Below are 13,177 nucleotides of genomic sequence, written 5' to 3' on the forward strand. Positions count from 1 at the left end.
CCATGTGGGTGTGCACATATCTACTTTTTCTACCATTTCATGTGACCAGAGTGACTTCTGAAGAAAACTGATCCCTTATCCCCATATAGGGCCAGCACTAGGCTCCTAGGCTTCCATTCCACAGTGTAAGCAGTGATGAGGGACCCAGACCAAGAATCAGAACTTAGGTCTAGTTCTGGATTTGTACTGAAAAGGCATGTGAGGCAGTACTGCACAGGGACCAACAGTATGGACTCTGGAGCCAGACTGCTTGACTTCGAAGCCCAGCTTCACCAACTGTGTGACTTAGGAAACTTCCTGAGCTCTCTGTGCTTCAGCTACCTCACTACTTAGAACAGTGCTTCCTTATATGACTGTGCATGGTTTAGATGGAGTCATTTAAGTAAAAAAAAAAAAATTTTTTTTTTGTCTTTTGTCCTTTTAGGGCCGCACCAGAGGCATACAGAGACTCCCAGGCTAGGGGTCTAATCGGAGCTGTAGCCACTGGCCTACACCACAGCTACAGCAACGCCAGATCCGAGCCATGCCTGCAACCTACGTCACAGCTCACGCCATCACCAGATCCTTAACCCACTGAACGAGGCCAGGGATTGAACCTGCATGCTCGTGGATACTAGTTGGATTCATTTCTGCTGCGCCAGAATGCAAACAAAGGGTTGTGTTTTAAAGAAGAAAAAGTTTACAATGATCCAAGATGTGACCTAGGCTGTGCTAATTAATTAATGTTAATTAACAAATACCAAGTGACTACTAATTTTGCCACCAACCTTCAACTTGTCTGCTTTTGCCCTCATTTCCAGAAGCTTCTTCTCTGTTGCATCTATCTGCAGCCCCTCATCACACCAGTTCACAGCTTCACCATAGTTTTTCAGTTCCAGATGACACAGGGCACCTGTAGAAGCCAGCACCCTTAGTATCCTTGGACAACATGCATGGAGAGAACCAACCCCCGCCCCCAACCAGCCACAGCCAGTACCTTGAAGGGAAAATGGATGATAGAGCCCCTTGCAGTGCATTCCCCAGACAAGGAAGAGTACTTCTTGCACCTTAGATCAGAAAGATTTCTAGGGCCCATTCAGCTTAAAATGCCTGTGAGCCTTTCTGACATCAAGGACCCTTAAAGTAGGGAAAGCTACAGCTTAGGGGCAAAGAACATAGTTTTTGGAATCAGACAGATCTGGGCCGGAAATCTGGCTGTCATTTACCAAGGAAACAGCAGACAAAGGACTGAGTGTCCCCGACCTTCAGGTTCCTTATCCATAAATGAGAATAAAGCCCATCTCAGATGACTTTTTTTAAATGGAGAGAGAAAGCAGAATTCACCTCGGTCTTTCATAAAAGCAATGGCAAAACCAAAGACATTAGGTCTCTCCTAAAACTGTTCCCGATGGCTACCAGTTCAAGCTGCCTCTCCTTAAATCGTGTTTTTCCTCCAGTTAGCCTCTTTGGGCTTTCCACAGAATTTAAAAATCTAAGATCTGTAAAGGCTTAAATGTCAAATGAATCCAACTTCATCTTCCAGAGACAGGCAAACTGGCAGGGTGGGTGTCTTGCCAAGATAACATGGTAACGTAAAGCTGACAGTTCTGTCAAGGTATAGACTTCTAGCCTGTGGCCAATTCCATAGGACTATGCTCAATTCACTTGCCCATCTCTGTTTCGTACCGTCTTTCCTACAGTGAAGGTCATGGATCTACTTAAACCCCCCAACCATGAATCCTTAACGATGCATAACTTTGATAAAGCGTTTTAAGTTGGTCCATGGCAATGTAGAGATTAATATGTGATGAATAAAGTTTACAAAGCATCTTTGAGCATCTCAAAGAAACGGTGAAGTATAAAAGCAATAAAAACACTATTATTACACACAAAGGTCAGACTACAGTAGAAAAAATAATCTGGGAACATCTCAGCATTAGAGTTACCAGCAAAAGTCCCATAACTTATTAACATTAACATAGAGTTTGAGGAGCTGGCCTATACATCAGCTAATCTGGAAAAAAAAATAGAATGTGGTTTTTTGGAACTGCTTGATTTTAATTAATTTTATTCTTTATTAATTTAAAAGGAGGAGGTCCCATTTCCCTACAAATTTTTAAAACACAGATGATTGGGTTATTCTCTGGGGAATTCTTTTAAAAATAGCATGTTGTTGATAAGAACCAAGAACTTAATATCAAAATTGTGAAAATAAGGTGACTTCATTAGCATCACAGCACAGTAATTAGATTGAAATACTTCTGGTGCAGGGCATGCCAGCTTTTCTGTGATGACAATCAGACTATAGCTCTCCAAGACTTACCTCTTACTATTGCTTTGAGGTGGCAGGGTTTTAGCTTTCTGGCAGCTGTCACATCATTGAGAGCAGAACGAAAGTTGCCTAGTAAGACATCATTTAGTAAAAGAGAAAATAAGTTTTGAGAGCCAAATTATTTCCAAAATTTTGTGTGCAGAAACAAAAACACTCTTGACAATCTTGGAGAAATATAAATCAGAGCAACTGTTTATAGAAAAAAAGCCTTAGAAATGTTTGTAACATCAGGCAATCCACCAAAAAACTAGTAAGGACATGGAGATGCTCAACATCACTAATCATTAGAGAAATTAAAATTAACATGAAAATGGTAAAAATTTTAAAGATAATGTTCAGTGAGTTCCCACTGTGGTGCAACAGGATCGGTGGCATCTCTGCAGCACCAGGATGAAGGTTCGATCCTCAGCCCAGCACAGTGGGTTAAATGATCCGCAGTAGCACTGTCACAACTGTGGCTTGGATCTGATCCCTAGCCCAGAACTCCATATGCTATGGGGTGGCCAAAAAAGAAAAAAAAGAAAAAAAAAAAGATAATGTCCAATACTGGTGAAGATATGGAAAAAGGGCACCCTAAGAGTAAACAAGAGGACGAATTGGCATGAACTTCTTGCATACACTTTGACCCAACAACACTCCTCTAAGAATTTATCCTTACTGAGTTCCTGTTGTGGTTCATTGGTAACAAACCCAAATAGTCGATCCCTGGCCTTGCTCAGTGAGTGAAGTATCCAGCATTGCCATGAGCTGTGGTGTTGGTCACAGGCAAGGCTCAGATCTGGTGTGGCTGTGGCTGTGGCATAGGCTGGCAACTGCAGCTCTGATTCAACCTCCAGCCTGGGAACTTCCATATGCTGCACCTACAGCCCTAAAAAGAAAAAAACATTTATCCTAAAAATGCTTGCAAAAATGTGCAAGGATAAATGTAAAAGCATAGTTAACTGCAGCATTACTTTTAGTTATGAAAAGTCAGAGATAACCTACCATATCCTCAAGTGACTAATGATTAAATTACGGTGAATCCATACTATTGAATACTATGCAGCTATTAAAAAGAGTAAGCTAGGAGTTCCCGTTGTGGCACAGCGGAAACGAATCCATCTAGGAACAATGAGGCTGTGGGTTTGATCCCTGGCCTCGCTCAGTGGGTTAAGTGTGGTGTAGTCGCAGACAAGGCTCAGATCTGGCATTGCTGTGGCTCTGGTGTAGGTCGGCAGCTGTAGCTCCGATTAGACCCCTAGCCTGGGAACCTCCATATGCCTTGGGTGCGGCCCTAAAAAGACAAAAATAAATAAATAAATAAAAATTAAAAAAATAATAAAAAGAGTCAGCTAGAGCTATATGTAAAAGGAATAACAGGAGTCGTCATGGCACAGTGGTTAACGAATCCGACCAGCAACCATGAGGTTGCGGGTTCGATCCCTGGCCTTGCTCAGTGGGTTAAGGATCCAGCGTTGCCGCGAGCTGTGGTGTAAGTCACAGATGCTGCTCGGATCTCATGTTGCTGCGGCTCTGGCATAGGCCGGTGGCTACAGCTCTGATTAGACCCCTAGCCTGGGAACCTCCATATGCCACAGGAAGCGGCCCTAGAAAAGGCAAAAAGACAAAAAATAAATAAATGAATAAAAGGCATGACAGGTTTCTGTGTTATATTGTTTTAAGAGGTGGGTCAGTATGAATAGAAGCCTATATTTATAAAACAAACAAACCAATCTAAATATATGGATACATATATGCACACTTTTTTTTTTGCCTTTTCTAGGGCCGCTTCCTGCGGCATATGGAGGTTCCAAGGCTAGGGGTCTAATCAGAGCTGTAGCCAAAGGCCTACGCCAGAGCCATAGCAACACGGGATCCAAGCCGCATCTGCGACCTACACCACAGCTCACAGCAACGCTGGGTCCTCAACCCACTAAGCAAGGCCAGGGATCGAACCCACAACCTCATAGTTCCTAGTCAGATTCATTAACTACTGCGCCACGATGGGAACGCCCACACATATATGTATTTAAGTGCATCTAAAACAGGTTTGCAATCATATATACTGGTTATCCAAACTATGAAGCATGAGGCACACTTACACTTTCTCGTTTATACTGAAAACATTACCTAACAGTTTGGTATTTTCCTATTAACTTCACTGCTAAAACTCTAGCCCAGGGTCAGCAAAATTTTTCCTTAAAGTGCCATGTAGTAAGATTCTGCAGGCTACATATGTTCTGTCACACACTCTTTGTTTTACGATCCTTTAAAAATGTAAAAAACACTTTTAGCTCAGAGGAGGCCAGGGATCTAGATGTAGCCTATGAGCCAAAGTTGGCCAAACCCTGCTCTAGCCTAAAGAATAATCAGAATTATTGGAAAAACTTTATCACTAACTTTATTTTTGCATTACTTAAACCTAAAAGCAGTTATATACACAATAGCAGAATAGTAAAGCAAATAGTATAAACACTGATTTGTCCATATGATGTATGTTATGTATCTATTAAAACAGCATTCACTGGAGTTCCCATCGTGGCGCAGTGGTTAACGAATCCAACTAGGAACCATGAGGTTGCGGGTTCAATCCCTGGCCTTGCTCAGTGGGTTAAGGATCTGGCATTGCTGTAAGCTGTGGTGTAGGTCGCAGACTCGGCTCGGATCCCGAGTTGCTGCTGTGGCTCTGGTGTAGGCGGCGGCCACAGCTCCGATTTGACCACTAGCCTGGGAACCTCCATATGCCTCGAGAGCGGCTCTAGAAAAGACAAAAAACAAAACAAAACAGCATTCATGGAGTTCCCACTGTGGCTTGGGTAATGAACGTGACTAGCATCCATGGGGACACAGGTTTGATCTTTGGCCCCAGTGGGTTAAGGAAAATGCAGAGCTGTGAGCTGTGGTGTAGGTAGCAGATACAGCTCAGATTCAACCCCTAGCCTGGGAATTTCCATATGCTTAAGGTGCAGCCCTGGAAAAAAAAAAAAAAAAAAGGAAAAAAGAAAAGAAAAAAAAACAGTATTCACAAATAATTTAATAAGTGAAACTGTTTATGTTATAAAATTAAGTGATAAGAACTGAATACAAGATTGGAAGAATATGATCTTAACTATGGGAAAAATACATATAAAAGAAATTCAAAAAATTTTGGTTAAAGGCAATAGACTGAACACATGCATTTCAACCCCATCCACTGCCTCCCCCCTCATAAGCCCACAAGGACAAGAACATAGAACACACTTTTTTTTTTTTTTTGGTCTTTTTAGGGCAGCACCTGTGGCATATGGAGGTTCCCAGGCTAGGGGTCTAATTGGAGTTGTAGCTGCCGGCCTACACCACAGCTCATAGAAACACCAGATCCCCAACCCATTGAGCAAGGCCAGAGATTGAACCTACAACCTCACGGTTCCTAGTCAGATTTGTTTCTGCTGCGCCATGACGGGAACTCCATAGAACACGTTTTTAAAGCTGAGAAACAAAGAAACACAGGCTAAATGACTAAACAAGCTTAAGAAAAATGAATTCTAAGCCAGCCGAGGGAAACTCAAATGCTATCAAGCCATAGCACGAAAGCTAGAAAGTACTCAGGACTATGGAATCAAGAGTGCCAGGTACCTCCAGAAGTGTGGCGAAAGGGGTCTTCCGTTTAGTGTACTTTGAATCAAACCAGATTCTGCATTCTAGTCCTAGCACTGTGTATCTTCAGACAATTCATTTGACCACATCTACTACATTTTACCAGTTTCTTATTCTGCTAACTAGGAATAAAGCTGTTAACCTCACTTACCTTACAAAGCTGCTATGAGGTCAAGAGAGAGAAAAAACATCATTTAAGGAATGTCTGATTATTACGCATTTGCTGCTCTGGTATCATGCGCGCACACGGTTTTTCTTGAAAAGTGCTCTGGTCTGATTAGCCCTGTCTGTGACCAATTTTAAGTTCCCCAAGGAAAGGAACTATGTAGCTCTTGTTCATGGTGCAATGCCTGGCATACAGTAAATGCCTGATGGTTACTTACTGAATAAGTAAATGAATGAAACTCCTTTAGGGAAAGGTCAGGTCTCACTCATTTCTACGATGCCAGCGCCCAGCACAGAATAAAAACTCAGTTTGCAGAATGAAGAAAATGTATTCCTCCAGAAGCTGCAAGACTGGGTTTCTAGTACAGGTTTTGGCACTAACCAAAGGATCCCCCTCCGGGCCCATGTAAAATGAGGGTGCTGGTTGGCTCAAAGAACATACAAAGTTCTCTACCACTCTTACGTTTTAGAATTTTATAATGAAATAGGCTAAAGGAGTAAAGAGTTGGAGCAAACGATGATTCAGGAGAAGCTCTGCTCCAAAGATGATGAGTCCCAACAGACTTATCCTAGCTAGACGGCAAGGCTTATTCTCTGCCAGTCCCTCAGACACGCCTGAGGTCATTTCCAGGTCCTCTCTAAATGCTGTGGTAAGAAACGTGGGTCTAACGTGACCAAGACCAGTCACCAGCAATCATGCCACACAATGTTTCCCAAAGTCATGTCTGCAGAACAGTCCTGCATGTTAAGTGTTACTTGAAAAGGGACTTACAAAACCTGAGAATCACGGGGTACAGTTCTCTGCTGTAGGCTATCTCAGTGTTAACATGATAACGTGCACTGCAAATCTCCCATGAAGAAGCAACACTGCACATTCACTAGTCCAAAGAATACGTTTTACGTAAAAAGTTCCTCAGAATACCCGTTGAAACATTCTCCCTTGGATTAATAGTTTCTCTCACACAAAGAATTCTATTGCCTTCATTCTTCTAGTATCTTTGAGAAGAGGGTAAAAGGCCAGAAAAAAACTTTTTGAGAGAAATTAGAAGCACATGGGCTCAAAAATCTCAGATCATACCAACTCATGTATTAAGGTATTTGATGTTACTCATTTGGGTCAGATAATAAAACTATACAATCTACCTGGTTTCCCTCTTCACCAAGTCTACCTGGAAGATCAGAGTTCAACTAGAGTCAACTATCCTAGGTTTCTGGGATAAGCAGCTCCTCTTCCACTGACATTCTCAAACCCTCTACTAGCTATCATGTAATGCTTTTTATCATAAGTTAATTTTTTAGAAAGCACTAAATAATGGAATAAATTACCCAGGTAATACTGTGCTGCTGCCCGGTTGGTGTAAAGAACAGCATTCAAATCAGGGTCTGCACATTTCTTCTTTAATCCTTCCGTGTAAGAAATCACAGCTTTCTTATAGTCTTTTTCTTTAAAGTAATCATTGCCCTCATCTTTATAGGTTTTGGCCTGTTCTGCAAAAAAACAAAGAAGAGAGAGAGAGGAAAAATAATCACTATAGCCTATTTTTTAAAGGTTCATTAAAAACAGATTCTAGGGAGTTCCCATTGAGGCTCAGTGGTAATGAACCCAACTAGGATCCTTGAGGATGCAGGTTCAATCCCTGGCCTCACTCAGTGGGTTAAGGATCTGGCGTTGCCTTGAGCTGCAGTGTATGTTGCAGACGAGGTTTGGATCCTGTGTTGTTCTGGCTGTGGCACATGCTGGCGGCTGCAGCTCTGATTCCATCCCTAGCCTGGGATCTTTCATATGCTGCACCTGTGGTCCTAAAAGGCAAAAAAAAAAAGGTTCTAAATCATGCAATAATGTTGATATATGATAAACCAAACAGAAGAAAACAACAGGGCAAGAAAACAAAAATGAATGCTGTAAAACTGGGTATCAACATAGAGAAAAATTTTTTTTTTCTTTTTAGGGCCACACCTGTGGCATATGGAGGTTCCCAGGCTAGAGGTCCAATCAGAGCTACAGCTGCCAGCCTATACCACAGCCATAGCAACGCCGGATCCTTAACCTACTGAGCGAGGCCAGGGATCGAACCCACAACCTCATAGTTGCTAGACAGATTCCTTTCCGCTGTGCTGCACTGGGAACTCCCAACATGGAGAAACATTAAGTCACATGTACTTAATGCTAAAATCAATCCCAAATAGTTTACAAGGTGTAGATTATTAAGTGCTTACCAAGAACAAGAAGCATAAAGGAAAAAAGATGCTCATGCTAGCTCTTGAAGATAGGACTTTTTTTTTTTTAATTACTGAAGAAATAGGGGGAAATTACACTTCTGCTTTTGTGTATGTTGTTTGATTTCCTGCAATGCAAATTCCTCATCACCCTAGACAAGAGCCTATAGAATTGTTACAATTCAGTTCAAATTTTCAATCCACTGAAAGCCCATTCCTATCTCCCTGGGCAGCACCAGGTGTTCCAGCAGCTCCGAGAATATTGCTAGGTTTGCCCTGATCACACACAGCTGTCCTGATTCTTTAGGAAGATTTGTCCATCCATTGGGATATGACCTTTCTCCCAAATCCCCAATGGCTAGTGTTTAGCAGGTATCCAAAGAAGTATATCCACAATAATAGTGACACATTAGCTTAGGCTAACTACTTCTTGTTATCAATCAGAACCTTTCTGACTCACGCTTTATCTCAATTTAATGGAGAAGCAAAACAAATGTTAGAGTCTTTGAAGATACCTTCTGGAGATCGTTCTTCATCAAAAATAATTGACTGAAGGCAAGCCAAGTCAGGATTCTCTTTGGGATCAATTTCTGATGGTGCTTTCTTCATAAATAGGGGGATCTTTTCAAATTCCTAGAAGAGAAGAATGAACTGTACAAATAGGATTTCCTCCTGAATAGATCCAATTCCATGTTCCTACATCAAAGTTTTCTTATCATGATTTGCAAATCATCATGATTGGCTCTATCTCTTCCTAGCCAGGCCTCAGTTTCCTACCTGTAAAAGAGAGTAGAAAACCCCTAAAGATCCTTCAGTTCTCACATCCTTACAAAAGCAGTAATAATCATCATGAGCTGAGCACTTATGTGCCCGGCACTTTCCCCACCCTCTCACTTTAGCTTCGCCGCAACTCTAGGGATTGGTGCTCGAGTTAGGGGAATTTTACAAATGAGGAGACGGGCTCAGATAAGTGAAGTAAGTAACAGCCAGTAAGTAGAATCACCGGTGTCTGACCCCAAAACCTGCACGCCTAAATGTACTTGCAGCTTAAGAAGACCCTGGAAACGCAGAGGCCGATTTTTAACACTCAAGTAGAAACCATCTATCCTCCGGCAGCGCTAGAAGTGGTGAGGGAGGCACCTTCGGGACAGAGGAGGCCCCAGGAGTTCTGACGACGCCCCCCGCCCCCAAGAGACACACACACACACACACACACACACGCGGAGACCCCGGGCCCACCCACCTCCTCCCATTGGTCCTCGTGGAAGCCGCCGCTGTAAGGCTGGCTCTGAAACTTTTCCAGAAACGAGTCCATAGCGTCGTCTGAACTGGCCTCCAGCTCTGGGCGCTCCATGGCAGCTCCTCTGTCCCACCGCCACGGTCTAGGCGCTGAGAACCACTCGGCCACTTCCGGCGGCGCGGGTGCTCTTCCTTCAATCTTCCGGGCGGCGCCGGCCCGCTGGCCTCGCGTTCCGCTCTGCTGGGGGCGTGGCCGACCCGACTCCACCCTTCCCACTCTACCCCGCCCCCCCATCCTCAAACCCCGGGCAAGTTGCTGGCCCGTCCCACCCCTCAGTCATGCTGCTGCCCTGCCCTCAAGAAAAATTTTGGGGTCGTGGATGAGCCCAGGGCCCCCAATACTATCACTTCATTTACTCATTCAGTCAGTCAGCACCTATTCCTAAGCCCCTTCTGTGTTTCAGGGCTGTTCTAGTCGCTGGGTGTACAGTGCTGGACAAAGCAGGTATAATCCCTGCCCTCTAGGAGATGATAAGGTAGAGGGAGAGACAGACAAAACCTGAGAGTTTGTCAGGTGGTAGCAAGAAGTGTTGAAGAAAAGTGTTAAACAGGGTGTCAGGCATTCAAAAGCAAAGAAAGAGGGCTGGGAATGGCCAGGGTTTTTCTAGGGAAGAGCATTCCCCATGGAGGGAACAGAGAGGGCTGGGGTGGTGGTTGCAGCAAAGAGTGTGAGCAAAAGGCAGGTGGGAGGGATAATAGGCTGAGATTCTGCAAGCTCGGGTTTTCCTTGGGTTTCAGAGTGCAGTGTGCAGTGAGACCTTTCAGAGAGTTTTTGGTTTTGTTTGTTTGGGGGGCACCCTTGGCATGCGGAAATTCCTGGACCAAGACTCCAACCCACCCCACAGCAGTAACCACAGTAGTGACATTGCTGGATCCTTAACTTCCTGAGCCACCAGGGAAATCCCTTTTGGAGAGCTATGAGAAAAGGGGTGTTGTGATCAGACCCTTTCTGAAGTTAACCACCCCTACCCCCAGCCCGCACAGCAGAGATGGAAACAAGTCCTCTGGGCCAGGTGTGCCTTCCTACAGTCACTGAGTTACCTAGTAAATGACTGCTGGACCCTGCCTTGGGTGCTATGCTCTGAGGAGCTTATAGCCTGATCTAGAAGGAAGAACAGGAAGGCAGCAGACCTATCTCACCTGGGCTGGTCACAAGCCTGCACAATGGAGGCACAGGGACTTGACAATCCCTGAGGTATTCAGGCAGGTTTCACAGAGGAGGTGAGGTAGACCTAAGAGCAGAGATGGGGTAGGTCTCTGCAGGCAGATGAGGGCTGCAGGGAAGTTGGGCATTTTAGGCAGTGGGAGCCATGTGCAGAGACATGGGGGTGGGCAACAGCCTGCATACTGGATACTGCAAGAGTTAAGAAAAAGGCTGACTGCCCTGTAGCCCTTTATCCTGCAGAGAAGAGTGAGCCCCTCTCAGATCTGAGGGCAAATTTGTTTTAGGAAGGCCTGGGTTGCCAGGTGAAGGATGGATGGGGGAAGCTGGGTGAAGAGATTGACAAGGAGGGTGCTGGTGAGAGGCCAGGGAAGAAAAGAGATCTAAAGCCCAGAAGCAGAGCTGGCAGGCTTGCTCATTATTTGATATGAGGATGAGACAATCAGCAGGGCTGACGATGACACATGAAGGGCCATGAGCCTTCCAGAGCCAAGACTGTGTCTTTTCCCTTCTACTTTGCCCACACCCAGCAGAACACCTGGTCCAAATGCTCCCTTTCCTCCAAATCCAAACCTTCTTTGCCACTTCCCTCTCCAACAACGTACAGAATGGGAGAAAATAGTTTCAAATGATGCAAATGACAAGGGCCTAATCTCTACAATATACAAACAACTTATACAACTCAACAGCAAAAAAGCCAACCACCCGATGGGAAAATGGGCAAAAGACCCGAATAGACATTTCTCCAAGGAAGATATACAAATGGCCAACAAGCACTTGAAACAATGCTCGACATCACTGATTATTCAAGAAATGCAATCAAATCCACTTCCCTCTCCAGTCTGCTCCCTAAAGGTCCCCTTCTTATTCTCCTCTTCCTTATCCTTTCCCTTCTTGAATACAGAGCCTACACAGTCCTTCTGCTTCCATTTAAAAATTTGATTCCTCGGAGTTCCTGTCGTGGCTCAGTGGTTAATGAATCTGACTAGGAACCATGAGGTTGAGGTTCGATCCCTGGCCTTGCTCACTGGGTTAAGGATCTGGCATTGCCATGAGCTGTGGTGTAGGTTGCAGGCGAGGCTTAGATCCCGAGTTGCTGTGGCTCTGGTGTAGGCCGGCAGCTACAGCTCCGATTAGACCCCTAGCCTTGGAACCTCCATATGCCACGGGAGCAGCCCTGGAAATGGCAAAAAAGATAAAAATAAAAAATAAAATAAATAAATATTTGATTCCTGGAGGTTCCCATGTGTGGCACAGTAGGTTAAGGATCCTGAGTTGCTCAGGTTGCAGCTATGGCGTGGATTTGATCCCTGGCCTGGGGAAGCCAACTGGAGATTACTTGGGGCCCTGGGCCAATAACTGAACCTATTGGCCTCCATTGTGCTTCAAGACCACCCAGACCCAGAATGTGGCAGCTGCTGTCAAAGCTACTCCAGACCTGGCTTCTGGCAGCTGTGTATCTGGTTGGAAAGAGCTCAGGCATGGGAATTGGGGGGCTCTGGAATCCACATTTCTATTGATTCCCTTTTGTGATCCTGGACAAGACCTACCCATCTTTGAGCCCCGTCTTCATCTGTGGAATGTGGGCAGTGAAGCTTGCCTGCCTTCCCCGTAGCTCCATGCGGCTCCTGTGAGACTCCAACGAGGCAAAGCTTGTGAACATTCTTGGCCATGGACAGGGTTATACAATAGGACCACTCCATTTCCGACTCTCTCTTAGGCCCAGAATCCAGATGGCCTTGGCCTACATTTGCTGGGGGATGATCATGTGGTCAGATTCACGGGTTCCTCATCCCCAGCAGGAGCTTAGATGGAGGTGCTCCTCAGGCCTTCAGCTCTGCACACTCACCCAGGGAAGCTCAGCTCACACCTGTGCACAGGTGGATCCAAAACCTGTTTCCATCTGAGAGCTCTCTGTTGAGCTCCACTGCATACAGCCAGCATGTGGGGGATGTCTCCACCAGCATGGCGCACAAGCCCTGCTTCACTACGTCTGGATCAAAGTCATCCTTCTGCAGACCCGCTCCAGGTTGCAAGGGACACTCTGGCGGCAGGGGGCTGGGCACTGTTGGCCTGGTCATCCACCCAGAAACCTGGGTACCATCCTGATGTCTTGCTCTCTCTCCCTTTCTTCCATCCTGTCAACCACCAGATGCTGTAGATTCTCCTTCCTTGATCTCCCACAGGTCCAGTCACCCCCCTCCATCCTGCACTGCAGCTCAGGCCCCCGCCAGGCCCTGAAGTCTCCAGCTGGGTCTCCCTGTCTGGGCTCATGTCCACCACCCACGTCGCCAGTCCCCCCACCAGCACTTTCACTTCACTCCTGCGTGAGCTTTCGTCCTCTCCCTTTTCCATGTATTCCCTTTGCTGCTCCAGAGCCCTCCTCCTTTTCCCCTCCTATCACTCTC

General features: G+C 45.3%; 1 protein-coding gene across 1 annotated transcript in view; it reads right to left on the minus strand.

The window, feature by feature from the left end:
* The window catches only part of TTC4 (tetratricopeptide repeat domain 4), a 36,277-nt gene extending 26,528 nt beyond the window's left edge, over positions 1–9,749 (minus strand). Inside the window, exons 1-5 of the mRNA XM_047788997.1 lie at positions 9,552–9,749; positions 8,824–8,941; positions 7,418–7,579; positions 2,303–2,380; positions 768–892 (exon numbers count right to left, since the gene is read on the minus strand). Coding sequence (XP_047644953.1) covers positions 768–892; positions 2,303–2,380; positions 7,418–7,579; positions 8,824–8,941; positions 9,552–9,662 — 594 coding nt within the window. The 5' untranslated portion in view covers positions 9,663–9,749. The remainder of the gene's footprint in view (positions 1–767; positions 893–2,302; positions 2,381–7,417; positions 7,580–8,823; positions 8,942–9,551) is intronic.
* Between the last annotated feature and the right edge of the window lie 3,428 nt (positions 9,750–13,177).

This window comes from Phacochoerus africanus, chromosome 8 (genome assembly GCF_016906955.1).
Source record: "Phacochoerus africanus isolate WHEZ1 chromosome 8, ROS_Pafr_v1, whole genome shotgun sequence".
Taxonomy (NCBI): domain Eukaryota; kingdom Metazoa; phylum Chordata; class Mammalia; order Artiodactyla; family Suidae; genus Phacochoerus; species Phacochoerus africanus.